The sequence below is a fragment of the Pygocentrus nattereri genome, chromosome 14 (assembly GCF_015220715.1).
Source record: "Pygocentrus nattereri isolate fPygNat1 chromosome 14, fPygNat1.pri, whole genome shotgun sequence".
Classification (NCBI taxonomy): Eukaryota; Metazoa; Chordata; class Actinopteri; order Characiformes; family Serrasalmidae; genus Pygocentrus; species Pygocentrus nattereri.
In genome coordinates this window covers 25,534,420-25,548,957 of record NC_051224.1, presented here as the reverse complement: position 1 = coordinate 25,548,957, position 14,538 = coordinate 25,534,420, and the positions used below count along the sequence as shown (strand labels likewise).

Here is a 14,538-nt window from a genome sequence, read left to right as displayed (position 1 = left end):
ATCTTGTCTAGACACATTCGGCAGAGTCAACTCTCTCCGTTAGCCCAGCTGTCAAAATATCAAGCATGTTCAGACACATTCCTGCTACACAACAGAAACCAACACAGAAACTCCAGCTCGGCTAATTTGAATATGGCCATTCAAACTGTTTTACACCATGTAAACAAGCCCAAGACAGACATGAAAGAAACTATTTCATGAAAAATTCAATATACAGTTCTCTCCCAAACATAGTCAAGACGTGTTCAGTGTCAAATATAAACATGCATTAATACTTTGTGATGTTTATTACTACTGCTCAGTTAATATGGGTGTATAAATGTATCATTTCATAATCATATGTATTTATATGTCACATAAGCATGGACGCTCTTGTGCACATACAGAATACACATTCACATTCAAATGTTTGGTTATGGTCTTATGTCGATGCTAATATTCAAGTTATTTGAGGTTTCTTTCATGTCATTATTATGTTGTATATTCTTTTGCATTTTTTCATTACATTGTGTAATTTTGTTGTCATTTAGGTGGAGGCTTCATATAAGATATTAGATTTTTTTGCCTCTACCTGCACTGTAGGTTCTTTTAGTCAATGTGTATATTTTAAATTGTACAAAATAAACTAAACTAAACCAAAAAGTATGTTTCTTAGCTAAAACTAGAACAAACAGCCACAATGGAGCCAGAATTTTGTCTGTACTTCAGTCCATGTTTATGTAAGAGTGTCATGGTTTTAGAAACCAGTCAAGTAAAACATGACAGACAGGATTAATTTATGTGCAAAATCACCACAGGACGTCTCATCGCCATGAGGGATAAGAAATCTCAGGATGAATGACAGATGAGAGTAGTCACTACTCAATTTAGACACCACCTTTACTCAGGAAAACAGAAAAAACAGTGAAATACTTAATTTACCCATTATGTTTACTGTAGGCATGTTGTTTAAAATGACTGCAATGTCATAGTATAAAGATTATTAAGAATTCACAGCCAACGCTGTTGAAGTACCACCTAAAATTTTTAGTTAATTTAACTACTAGTATTCAGCTTAATTTTAATATTGCCAAGCTATTGTTTTAAATTTTTTTATTTACTTACTTCATTGTTATTTGTCCTTATTTTATAATATTTATTAAGTCGCTACATTGTTTTAATTTTAACTGTTTATTATTTTTAATTTACTACTATGATCATTACTACTTTTTAGCATGTGTAATAACCAACTTCTCAATCCCTGATCGCTGTATTTGCTCAGCTACACTGTAAATGAGGGTCCCCGTTAATGTACTCCAAGATTAAATAAAGACTCATTAATTGAAACATTCAGAGCGGGACACTTGCAAGGATAGTACATGTTGGCTTCTTTTTAGCCACGGAACACAAATAAATGCTTTTTCTAGGGCCTTAAAATTTCCTGTTTCCAGAAAATTACTTTTTTTACTTCACTACTAACAATTACCTGTTCAGCTTGTTTTATAGAAGGTAAAAGGCACTAGAATCTGACACAAAAGGTCACAGCTCATAAAAACCACTGACATGGCATGTTTGGGTGGGACTAAAATAAGTGAGCAACACTAGTAAACATTACCCAACTCCTCAATGCAAAACCAACCCCGTCTGAATACATCGATTCATGATTATTTGCACACAGTTTGAGGCAAATATCAGATTTAGTCATGGAGTGAGTACCATGCTAATCAGAGGGGTATAAGTAGGGGTGCGCAATGTGACAATATTTTATCATTACCGTGACATATTACATTGCAACAGGCTTTACTGAGCATATTTTGTATATCGGCAGAAAAGCGACTAACCACGTTTCATCGCAAAACGGTATAATTACGCAGAGCCGGTCCTGACCTCCCTGGAGCAAAATTCCGCAAAGGGGTCCTTCTACCCGTTAAACATTTGCATTAACCACACAGTCACACCTGACACCACAGGGCTTCCACTGCAATCCTCCCCCTTTAAACCAGGTTGCTCCATCAGTCACTCTGAGAATAAGATCTATACAGAACAGAACGAGGTATAAACAAAACTTATCTAGCAGTATATTTTCTATAGAATCTAAAATGAAAAGTGAATGTTAATATTAACATAAATACTGACTTTATCAGCCTCATCACGCCTATTTAACCTCTGACCTCAGATTTCCTTTCACACATATTTAAATACAAAATACTTCATATACTCTGGCTTGGCTAAATACTTGATTACTAGTTTATGAAAGATGTGCATTCATACCGACCAGCTAATCAACATCTTAAGCTCAATATTTAATCAATGATCAATGGCAGGCCATTGCTATCCATCCTGCATTAGTCAGAGCCATAACTAAACCGAGATCATCATGGTCTTGTTTCAAAATTATGTTCTCCTATGAGGAGTTAGCATCATGCACAGATACTGTCTGGAGTGGACTCCACAGAGGCTGCTGCTGCAAAGCTTCATGCCATGTATGTGCATATGTAAACCTGTTTAAACATCATCTCCGAGCTGTAGTTGCTGGCTGGCATTCATAAACTTAACAAATAGCTCTCATTTCACTTTCACAAATTGGAGAGACATGCTGCTCAGCCAGCAGAGCTACTGTTAAATGTTACTGTTACTCACTGACATCAACTTCGAGATGAAAGAAACAGTTCACCTGACTGCTGTTTTTCATTTTGTTCATGACTAGATGGACAGTTCCCCATCACACTTTCACTGAAGCTAACAAAAAAAAAAAGTAGCTCTGACACAAGGGGGAAGCGGAACCCTTGCTTAATTTGCAGGACCCAATGCAACATGTGTAGTGAGCATATATGGCTGACCGGCTCCGTAATTAGGCCTGTTTAACTGGAATTACTTCAGTGCAGCATTTCAAACGCTCAATAAAAACACTGTATTCATAGGTGTTTTTTTTGTTTGTTTGTTTTTTTTTTTTAATGTGTTACTACTTATGGGACATTCGCTTAAGATTTTTTCCGACATTTGACACTTCTGAAAAACTGAAGTGTCATATGCATGGTGTATTATAAAAATGTCTTCAAGTATTGCAATATACAGAGTGATTCAAAATGATTCAATTGATTTCAAACATGATTTATTAATTCTTATTTCATTACAGATCAATTCAGTGAACTGTTATTGGTGTAAATGAGCATAAAGTTTATTATGGACTCAAGTGCTCAATTTGAATATCCTCCAGCTGTACAGACAACATCAACGCCATAGCCAAACTCATCCCATACTGGATTGAGCATGCCGGGTGTCCCTGCACTCATGGCTCTTTCAGTGTGATTTGGGAGCTGTTTGAGGTTCACTGCCCACAAAAATCACGCTGCACAGTTATGAAGGATTCGCTCTTATTGAAGTGGAAAATGCAGAACGCTTTCTGCTCAGGGGTCACATCTCCTCTCAGACTGAACCGAACCATCTTCCACTGACGGTCAGAAACTCTATGACCCACTCTTTCAATTGGATTGTAATTGGTTCCTAGGCACCTCACGCTTGGAAAAATATGCCGCTTTGAAATCGGATGAATCTTTTTGAATCACCCTGTATTTTCACCCCATCTTTATGACTATAAGTAATATATTAAAAGTATAAATTCATTACTCGTTAGCTACTTTAGCCTCGTGGATAGAACTTCAGCAACCAACTACTACATTTGGAGTAACTGTGCAAATTTGATGTTTTTCCCCCAAATGATTTCTTAAAAAGCATAATACATAAATAAACAAAAAGCAGGCTCCTGAGTGTCGCAACTGTCTAAGCGCTGACCCCTGTCACGAGGAGATCGAGAGTTCAATCCCTGGTGATGGTGCAGCTATCCGTGGCCGGGAGTCCTATAGAGCACAATCGGCCTCGCTCTCTCTAGGTGAGTAGGATGGGCTCCTCCTTCTCCCCCATCACTCAACATGATGCTGGTCAGCGCAGGTGGTGGGTGTTTTCCTCCGAGTGCGTTCAGCTGCATGAGTGGCAGTTCGGAAAGATGGTGGCGCTTCACAGGTCTCAGAGGAAGCTTGTGTTAACCTTCACCCTCCTAGCGTTGATGGTATCATATGATTGGGGGAGTCCTAACTAGCAGATGGATTTGGAGACTAAATTGGGGGGAAAAACTGGGTAAAAATTCAAACAAAAAGTAATAGTAACATAAGTACATAAAAAGCAACAACCGATTAATTTTCTCAAATGCTCTAGATAATGTCCTGGAGGCTGAACTGAAACTTAATTTGAATGATACATTTGCTCAGTCCTGTATGGGGCTTTCAAACTATTTTCAATATTATTATTCCTAATTTCAAATGTTAGGTTAAAATAACACTGATAAGCCTATAAGAAAGCAACCTGGGGATCTTGCTGAGCCATTCCGGCCCCTAAAGCAGCTGGCACGTGTCTCAAACCTCCCACATCAGTCATCACAGAGCACAAATCTCCAGGGAAATCGGGGGTGAGGCCTGCCTGAAGGACGTGGACGTGCACAGATGTTATCTACATGCATATGCTTGGCTTAATGTCGCATGGCAACCAGCTTATAGGTTAGTTTAAACTAACTGGTGCCTTTGATAACCAAACACCAAAATACTTGAACATACGACAATATCTTTACTGTTATTGGAAAAAACACTTCAGTCTGTGATTTCATCTGATGCTTAAGCAGAGCACAGAGAAGTGAAATAGACTGTACAGATTGTACAGCCTGTCGTAACAATAAACATCAGCAGCAGAAAGGTGACTTAAGAAGAAGGAGGTATGTTAGTCTAGAGGTGGGTGATGTGACAAAAATATAACATTGCAACACTTCATTTTCACGATACATGATGTAGGACAATATTCGAGACATCTGATCAGCTGGAACTGAGAACCGGCAGTGCTATGTTTTAAAAAATACTATAAAATTTTTTTATTGAAAAATTTACACTGTGTCGCACCAAATCCAGTTAAATGTGACTAATTTTGCTCTCTAATGAAACATGCAGCTGGTCATTGTCTACAAGTTCTGACTGTATCCACAATATCTTCATGGAAAGCATATTTACATATTTTATCACAATAATGATACTCATTATCATATTGCCCAGACCTATGTTTACAAAAAGTTTTAATCCAAGTGATGGTGTACCATTTCTAATCATAAGGCTTTCAAGCTGGCACTCTTGAACAGGGTACATTTTCAATAAATGTTTGATTTACACAAAATCTAATAATTATACTCATCTGTTTACGCAATTTACTGGAAACAGCTGTGCTTGGAACACAGGGAATGGTGGAAGGAACCAGGAGGTGACTAACTCTATAAAGCCTTGCAGGCTTTTTAGACAAAGATCACTTGAAGGTCAAAGCAACAGGCAAGAGTGGTTGATGACAGGGGGTGACTAAACAATTAGACCTGTTTTACAGCCACCTAGAGAACTTCTATAATGAAGTGAAGCGTGATGAGTAAACTGCACTCACTCATTAGCAGAAACACAGCAACACTTATTTACAGTCTCATAGCATTTTCTTTACTGAGGCGTCTACAGAAGTGACTCTACAGAGATCAAATGATTCACTCACAAGTACAAATTTTACAGAATTTATTAGCAACTTCAGGAAAAAGCCCAGATATTTGGACATGGGTGTGTCCATAGCATAAGCCCCACCCTCAACTGCCCCAGATATGTCCAGAATGGTAAACTCATGTCCATAACAGCATAGAAGCCAGTGGCCAGCAGGGAGATCCAGTGCGGCCAACGCTGCAAAAAAAAATCCTAGTGGACATGTACTGTTGGAAATACCCCAAGAAGCAGGCATAAACTCCGAAGACCATGAGTCTTTGCAATTAGAAAGGGCGGAGCTAAAGGTTTAAATGGTAACGGGCATCTGTTTTCTTACTCTGGACCAAACATAGGTTGACTGAGACCTGCCCAGAGTTATGCTTTACTTGGAAAAGTAAATATTTTTTACAGTTTACTGTAATTATGTGAATTAGCATCCCTATTTTGTTTGTATGCTGTTGTCATGTTTGTATTACTTCTGTTAAGCTCTATTACAACGGGATTAGTTTTGCCAAAGGAGGTCCAGTTAGGTAAGCTCAAATTCACATTTATGTTGAATACCTGAGTCTGCATCGAGGACCGAAGCTGGGCTCGTTTTGAGAAAGGGGGTCATTAATGCTGTTTTGACACACACTTGAATTCCATCCAAACCGTGAATCGACTGCATAATTCTGCAATTGCGTTTGTAGCCTCATCCGTTTGCTGCCTTTTATTATTTATTTTCTTTAGATACAAACAATCAAGGGGTGAAAACAGCACTTTTTGTCCACAATTCTGTCCCATCGTCACAAACTTTAAAAGAGAAGTGATGCAATGAGTCGAAGCAGCCACGTTACAAAATGATCATGTAGGTACACATGTGGTGCTGGGAGTGGAGAGCATCCATCCATCCATCCTTGCCTTCAGATCGAAAAAAAAAAAAGTTTTATATTACTCTAATTAGTGTGAAGTCGATTTGAACAGGATTATTATTACTAAAGGCAATTCACTGAATTACAGAAGCTAATTCACTCTAGCATTATTACTTAGCAAGTATAGACAATGCAGATTCATATTGGATTAAAATCATAGATCTCATCAGTAATCACTCAAATTACAGCAACCCTCCAGATAACACTAACCCAACTTGAATATGGCTTTAGTTGTTTGTATACGTATGATTATCCTTTACTGTTCAACTGTGTTCTTACTTAAATCTTTGATGTTTTGTTTGAAGATAAAAACATCTACATCTTAATCCCCACTGTGATCAAACATCTCAGACACTTATTTTATAAAAGTAATTCTTACAGAGCAGATCACTGCAGAGATGCCATTTGTTTATAGTTTATAACCCAGATTGGTGGGAAAATTGGTCGATTTGACTGGAAAGAACACAATTATAGCCTCATATGACACCCACCTTCTGAATGTAGCTTTTGAAATATGAAAGCTGTGAAGAATATGATGAAGTGCATTTTGGAACCACCGGTGGTCTCAAGTTGAAGAGGTTAAAGCCATTGAGTTTAATACAGGGAAACTATTTATCTCTCTGCATGTTTATTCATCTTCCTGTGTTTTAATGGACTCACTGTCATAATAGCTGCTCACCCACAACTGTAAGTTCAAGGAGAAGAGACACACACAGACATGTATGACACAATCAGACAGTTCCGAGTTATCCAGAGCGTTGTGAGAAAAGTCTCCCTGATCCGGTTCTTTCCACATGGGGAAGCAGACACTGCACTTTTTTTTTTTTTAAGAGGCTTTTCCAGTGCTTATGTTGTTCAGCCAGGCCAGCCCCCTCAGCCCCAACTGCACCTCATCAGGCCCAGGCAGCCCAGGTGTGAGGAGACTGGAGTCTTTACATAAGCTCCACGCTAAGCAGACAGACGCAACTGTTTCCAGCGCACCAGCTGAATCACCAGCATTGCATAATGTTTAGCCACTTTGCAATGTGCAAAACTTGGAATGTACCGACACCAAGGAACGACATTGCGACACGGTTCAAATCTGCCACTTTGCAGCGCCAGCGATTCTGCAGAACAAAAACACTGGTCACTCTCACAACGCCACCTCTAAGTATATCAGTGTCAATCATCATGCAAACAAAAAGAATACTCATCTGATTTAGTCGACCAGCTGGAGCTTTATATGGATAGCTTTAAGCACCCACATACCCACAAAAAAAGTATACAGTACTAAAAATGGGTTCTTTAGCTTGTAACAATAGTGGAACCCTTTTTGGTGCTGTATATAAGATCGTACTATATGACACCGTCTAAATCTCTTTCTCCAACAACCTAAAGAACCCTTTCATGACAGGAAGGTCTCTTGAGTGTTTATGGTGCTACAGAGAACCATTTTCTGGACTAAAGAAACCTTGAGGAACCATTTTAAGCATGTACCCATTTCTCATTATGGATATATAGCCTTTTAATGCTTTAATTAAAAAATGCTTGCATTACTTTTAACCACTGAATCTCTTTAGTGTCTCCCTTGTAAACTGTGAAGGTGGGAACCAAAACAAAATGTTTTGAGCAACAAGCAAAAAACGGAACACTTCATTTTGCTAACAGTATTTGTTTTTTATAATGATCCTTAAAATACATGGTCCAGCAACATCGTATAGACTGATTTTTAATTATTTATTTTTATTTTTTTACAGATTAGTCATACAGCATCACTCTCACAGAACCGGGTAACAGACTGGAAAATGCTACTAAAAAACAACTTGGTTTATTTTTAGTCAGTCAGCACTGTTCATATAAAAATTTTAAAAAGCCGCTTTAATTTTTTCAGTCTCAGCATCTGTCATGTTCACATCTCTACAGGTTTCATCTAAGACCATTTATGACTTAAAAATGCCAGTATTAAGAATATGCATTGTGATTTCTATTTTATGCCAGAACAAACTTGAAATGGCAGGCAAATTAAGACTTTCACCATTCTATTACAAAACCAGCCATAGCATTTCTGATCATTTGCAACATAAACTAATGTGTCCAGTTTATTAGTTTAAGTTACAAACGCAATACTGACAATCACAAGGATATTTTCATATCACAGCCCTAATAAGCAACCATTTGTGATGCGACAAACTGTGGATAAACAGGAAATGCAACACATCCAGCGCAATTACACAGCTTCGCTTAAGACTTTAAGGCTTTAAGTAACCTGAAAGAGCTTATGCATGAACGTAAACAGTCCTGCCCAAGTTAATACACTGCCGGTTTTCCATGATCAGGCATTTCTTACGGTGCTTAGGCAGAACTGTTTATGTTTATACCTTTAAGCCTCTTCAGGGCACTTTAAAAGACTTAAGTCTTAAAAATGCAGCAGCGTAACAGCACTGGATACACTCACTGAAGCTGGCCTTACTTAAAGGGCCCATATGCTACATTTTGTGACATCACAAAAGCAACTATTTCAAAATAGGCTGCATACACCGATCATGCACAACACTGAAGAACAGGGTAAAAGGGGCTAAACAAAGTATGCAGAGAAACAGATGGACTACAGTCTGTAACTGTAGAACTACAAAGTGCACCTTCACAGTAAGTGGAGCTGATAACACAGACAATGAGGGTAGAAACAAGGACGCGGTCAGAATGATGTGCCTGATCAGTGTATATGCACTGGGGTTTGAACAGTACATATCTAAACTTATGTAAAGAAAGGAAAGCGGGCCCTTTAAAAGTATTGAGCAATCCTGCAACAGTGCAGTGAGCAGCTTAACAGCGTGAACCTCACGACTGTTCTTTGGCAACAACGTTTATGACGTTCTTGGAAATGAGTACAGAAGGCTGGATGAGGATTTTACTGAACATACCACTGTTCCTCAAAAATCTCCTCAAATCACACAAACAGAGCACTGGCCAGCAATGACCTCATCACTAACAGCCCCAGCGACCACATGAAAAAGGTAAAATGAGAAAGTTGTGCAGAAAGTAGGCTGCAATGCTCCTGTTCCTGCTGCGTGGACCTGCACAAAAACAACAAAAAAAAACTAAAACGCATGAGCTGAAAATGGCATTAAATGTTCTTTACTCCAGAACAACAATACAAATTGCACACACTGGGGTGAAACGAGTTCATCTGAAAAGAGCAGCTGCCTGCAACGATACTCCATGGCTTACGGCCGCCAGTGACAAGAGTAAATATTATGTCATCATGAGTGAATGTTGACAACAGGAACGAGACCTGCACACAAAGAGAAACTGTCACACTCCAAATAACGTGATTAAAGGAATATTTCAGCATTTCACAAACTAATCCTTATTTGTTGTATCTGCATTGCACTGTTGATTAGCACCGATTAACATTCTGACGCGTTTCCCAAAACCAGGAAAACCCATCGTCTGAAAAAACTCACTTATAAAGGAAGACAATGGGCAGCTGCTTTAGCAGCATCTCTTACGGCTTGATTCAGCTTTGTATTCCTTTAGACAAAGGTTTGTACCAAGTACTTTTGCGGTACCCAATACTTCTTTGGTACCATCTCTGTTGAGGCTCCAAGTGAGCTGAGTCGATACCAAATGGTGAAGTAAAAAGGCTACAGACTAGTGCTGGGCGATATGAAATCAAATCAACATTATGATTAATTGAACATTCTTTGAGCATGTGGGTCAGTTTAGGAGCTGATCTGTTCAGACTGATGTCTCATACAGATAATGTGAACAGCCCAAAAAAATAAATTAATAAATCAAATAAAATCAGATTTGGGCCACTTTCGCCTGCTCTGTGAACGTAACCTTACCTTCTATGTTACTGAGTGGACGTGGTGGAGTCACGCGACCAAATGCACAGTATTAAGTTTTTAAGGGGACGGTATGAATAAATAAATAAATAAAATAACATATGGACAAGATTATGTTGGTTAGAGGTTCTGAACGTTGGTTTCGATTTCTTTCCAATCAATCGTCCGGCCCTACTACAGATTGGTCAGCGAGAATCGCCAAGCACATATGCTAACATTAGCTAACAGGTTAGCATAGGCTTTACATTGCCTTTGATCAGCCAGGATCGTCTCGTCATCTGAGCTCTGTAGTCTTTTGCTAATCAGCCTCTTTTGAGCGAAATCTGTCTCCTTCATTTCTCAGCAGTTTTGTATAGCGTCGCTATGATGACCAGCTCCACTGAGAGGGTTTGCATCTGTGAAGAAACAAAATAACTGGTACCATGTTGAGTCAAGCCGGTACCATGCAGAGGGAAAAGCGTCTTGAGGGCGTTTTTACATTCGTCCTGAACACTTAAGAAGCCAGGATCGATTCTGGGCTCGTTTGAGGGAGGGGCTTATTATCGCTGGTTTGCTTTGACACACAAGAATTCAACCTGAACTGTGGACCGATCACTCAATTCCATGTCACTTTTCCACATGCAGGTTTGCAGAATGGTCAGCATGGCTTCATTCGTTTGCTGCTTTTCATCATTTCCCTTGGATACAAACACTGAAGCAGTGCAGAGCGGCGCTTTTTGGATACGTGGCATTTCATCACCATCACAAAACTTGAAGCAGTCACATCACAAAATAAACCAACCACACGGCACCAGGAGCAAACAGCTTCTCCACACTCAGTGAGCCGCACCAAAGCTCGCTGGAAAGCAAAACCCGGCCCAACGATTTCAGAAAGACCAGAGAACAGTTCTCTGTTCCGCTCCCAGGCTCGAAAAATGCTTTCACACTTGACCAAATGTACCAAGCTGGTAGAGCAAGCAGTCCTGGTTCTGAAAAAAGCTCTAGTGTGAAAACAGCCCTAAAAAAACAGCGAGAGCCTTGAAGAGTATTAACTATATCCACAGCACTGCTTTTAAAAGTCATCTGACTACATTATCAGACCTGCCATGAACATTCAGACCAGGTTCGGTCAAAGACATGCTCATCAGCCAGCATGGAAGATAACGATCTGTACATTTCCAGGCGACAGTCTGTACAAAATGTTCCAGTAACATGTAATTATGTCTGGAATAGCAAGTTACGCTTCTACAATTGATTTTGCTTTTCAAAACAATCTGTGCATCAATCCCTATAATCTCCACTTATTCATTAATGCCGCATTATATTTTCCATGACTGTCTTATCTGTCTGAGCATTAATTGATAAGTAAGGATGACTGTTAAATCTATTACGGCACTAATAAATAGATAATGGAGCAGTTATGATAAAACAGGGGTGAACAATATTAAGATGTGTCGCCATTATCGTGATAAATTATACTACAATATGCTTTACTGAGCATATTGTGGATACAGTCAAGACTACATACACAATGCCTAAGTTAGCATAATTAGACATGTTTAATTGGATTTAGCGATGCTAAAATATTAAAAATTATTATGGCTGCAAGTTTATTATTTGCGTTATTATAGTCCTACTTATAGTATTATTAGTAATAGTACTACATGTGGCACTACAGGATCCATTTTGACTGGTCCAACTTTTTGAATCTCAGACAAACTAAATATCATGACGCATTTCACGTGCTAGGAACACGTCTTGTAATATTGTGATATGTTTTGCCAAAGTGCCCACCCCTATGATATGTATAATCATTTTGGGCCATAAAGTGTACAAATAATCCACAGACACAATATCTTGATCAGCCTCTAGATGCATTTTATCTTGGTATAAATAAAGCAATATAGACTATAGTGTGTGGGCAGCCACAATTTCACAGACAATGAATTCTAAACTACAGCCATTCACCATTTTCTTACTAAGATGGCTCTTCAATGGTTCTTTAGTAAAGACAACAGTTCTATATAGAACCACGAACACACATTTGCATGCTTATATGATTCCTGACACAATAAACTGGTTCTTCAGACTGACGGAGAATGTGTTGTTCCATATGCAACCAAAAAAGGGGTCTATACAGCACCAAAAAAGATTCTGCTATTGTTACAAGCTTGATGCCAAACCTTGTGCTATATGGAACCAAAAATGAACGATATGGATAGTTAAATGTTCTTAGTACGCTTAACTGGTTTTTCAGCTTGCTGGAGATGCCTTTTGTGTGTTTTTATATAGAATTAAGGGTTCACTTACCAAAGGATCCTTGAGGAAACATCGCTTTTAGGCTAATGGACCTATAACACTACAAGTAATCGAGATTTTTGGGTTAAATCTAAACCCCAGCGAACTGTCATCCAGTGCAGAGCTACACTGTGAATGTCAGGCAGCCAAAAAGCTGTGATAATCAATCATTTTGGTTGATCCAAAAGGCCCCAGCTGCTTTGTTAAACAAGCAGAATGATCTCCTAGCAGCCACTAACAAGCTAACACTGTCCACGAACAACTGAGCAGCTAGCTTGGGTTAAATGATGGTTTATCTGACCTACAGCTAAATTTTCGTGCAGGCCATGTCACTGTAAATTAAAAATAACATCACAAAAGTCAATGTACAGACCGTCTAGTCAGTACGAGGCTGAAGTTGGCTTCCTGTTCGAATGTCTCCGTTCCACCTTAAATCGTGCAGCAGTTCCATTTCGATTATCACAGCTTTTTGGCTGCTTGGCATTCATTGACAGTTCGCTGGAGTTTGGTTTTTAATCCAAAACCTCGATTACCTGCAATGTCACATCTACATCAGCAGCGTAACGTTAGTCAACTGCTGCACCATTTAAGGTGGAATGGGAGAACTCGAACAAGAAGCTGTGGAACAGCTCACTGGACGGACTCGAGAACGTTAGCGAGCCGTCACAAATTTCGAAATAGGTAAATAAAGGGACAGTCAGCACTTAACCTGACTTATCTGAGAAATGCTGAAGCTCAAACTTACCCAAGTAAATGTCTCCAAAGGATCCAGAGCCAATCTTCCTCCCCAGCCTGTATCTGTTCCCCACTCTCAACTCCATCGCAAACGACTAAATAAAAGCTAGCAGTCTGGCTAGCTCCAATAACAGCGCGTTTTTTAATAGATCCGGACGACGATTTCGACTTAAAAACACAAACAATGAGAGAAAATGCTGAAAAATGAGCAAAAAGTCAACGCAGTCCGACTATTCTCCCTCAACCCAAAGCCAGTCTCCTTTTAGCTAGCCGGCTAATTCTCCTCCAGCAATCTCCCAGTTTTCACCATTTGTTTTCTAACATACCAAACGTGATACTGCCGCAATATCGGGCTCGTTGGGAAGGTAAAAGTGTGACGTTTATGTTCTGTGCGGTTTCGTGTTAAAAGCCACCGTTTAAGTGGAGGATGAAAACGGATTTTCACGGAAAACTGATCCTTCTTGTTCCTCTTCGCTCTTCGTTTTCTACCATTAACGCTCCGTCGACGTACGGATACATCGAAGTCTGATTGGTCGAATGGCGGAGTCGTGAGCGGCGACGTCACTCGCAGGTGCGCTCCATATGCGCCATTGTGCCCTAACTAGGGAGCATGGACTGATCGCTGTTTATTTTTGTTTTTGTTCTTGTTTTGTTGAGCTTTGATTATTTCAGACCGAAACTGCTCAGAATCGAAATAATTCCGACTTAACAGCAGCCCGATATTGCGACAGTGGTGATAAAATACGAACATTAAAAACTTTATGATTGATGATGAGGAATTAGCCAGCTAGCTAACAAAGCTCTTTGACAGGAGATTGGATCAGTGGAATAGATGATGATGATGATGATGATGATGATGATGATGATGATGATGATGATTTTTGATAATTTTCCAACATTTGGCTCTATTATTCAACCAAAAAAATAATCAAATAGTCATACAAATATTTACAAATATATGCAACCATGTTGCTAGCTTTCATTTATTCAACTGTGCGCTAAAGACTGATTACAGGCTAGAAAAATGGCTCAGAATCTCTTGGATACGTTTGTCTGTGTCATAATTTCTCTCACAAAAACAGTAACAACCTATTTATTTATCTTCTGTTGATGTGAAGTATTTAAAGTCTAGTCAGTGAGCTAAACTGAAGCTCTTCAGCTTCAAATTGCTTGATATAAAAGTCAATAGCAAGATAAGGTTGGTACTCCAACATTTAACCTTTATATTTGTAATCCTGTTGTACTTTGCTTTGCCTTACT

The 14,538-nt window shown here is 39.1% G+C and overlaps 1 protein-coding gene across 2 annotated transcripts in view; it reads right to left on the bottom strand.

Moving 5' to 3' along the window:
- Positions 1 to 13,791, bottom strand: part of csnk1da (casein kinase 1, delta a) — a 50,942-nt gene extending 37,151 nt beyond the window's left edge. Inside the window, exon 1 of one of the 2 annotated variants that reach the window (XM_037544803.1) lies at positions 13,289 to 13,791. In XM_037544803.1, coding sequence (XP_037400700.1) covers positions 13,289 to 13,364 — 76 coding nt within the window. In that variant the 5' untranslated portion in view covers positions 13,365 to 13,791. The remainder of the gene's footprint in view (positions 1 to 13,288) is intronic. The other variant, XM_037544802.1, reaches the window with a different exon arrangement.
- Between the last annotated feature and the right edge of the window lie 747 nt (positions 13,792 to 14,538).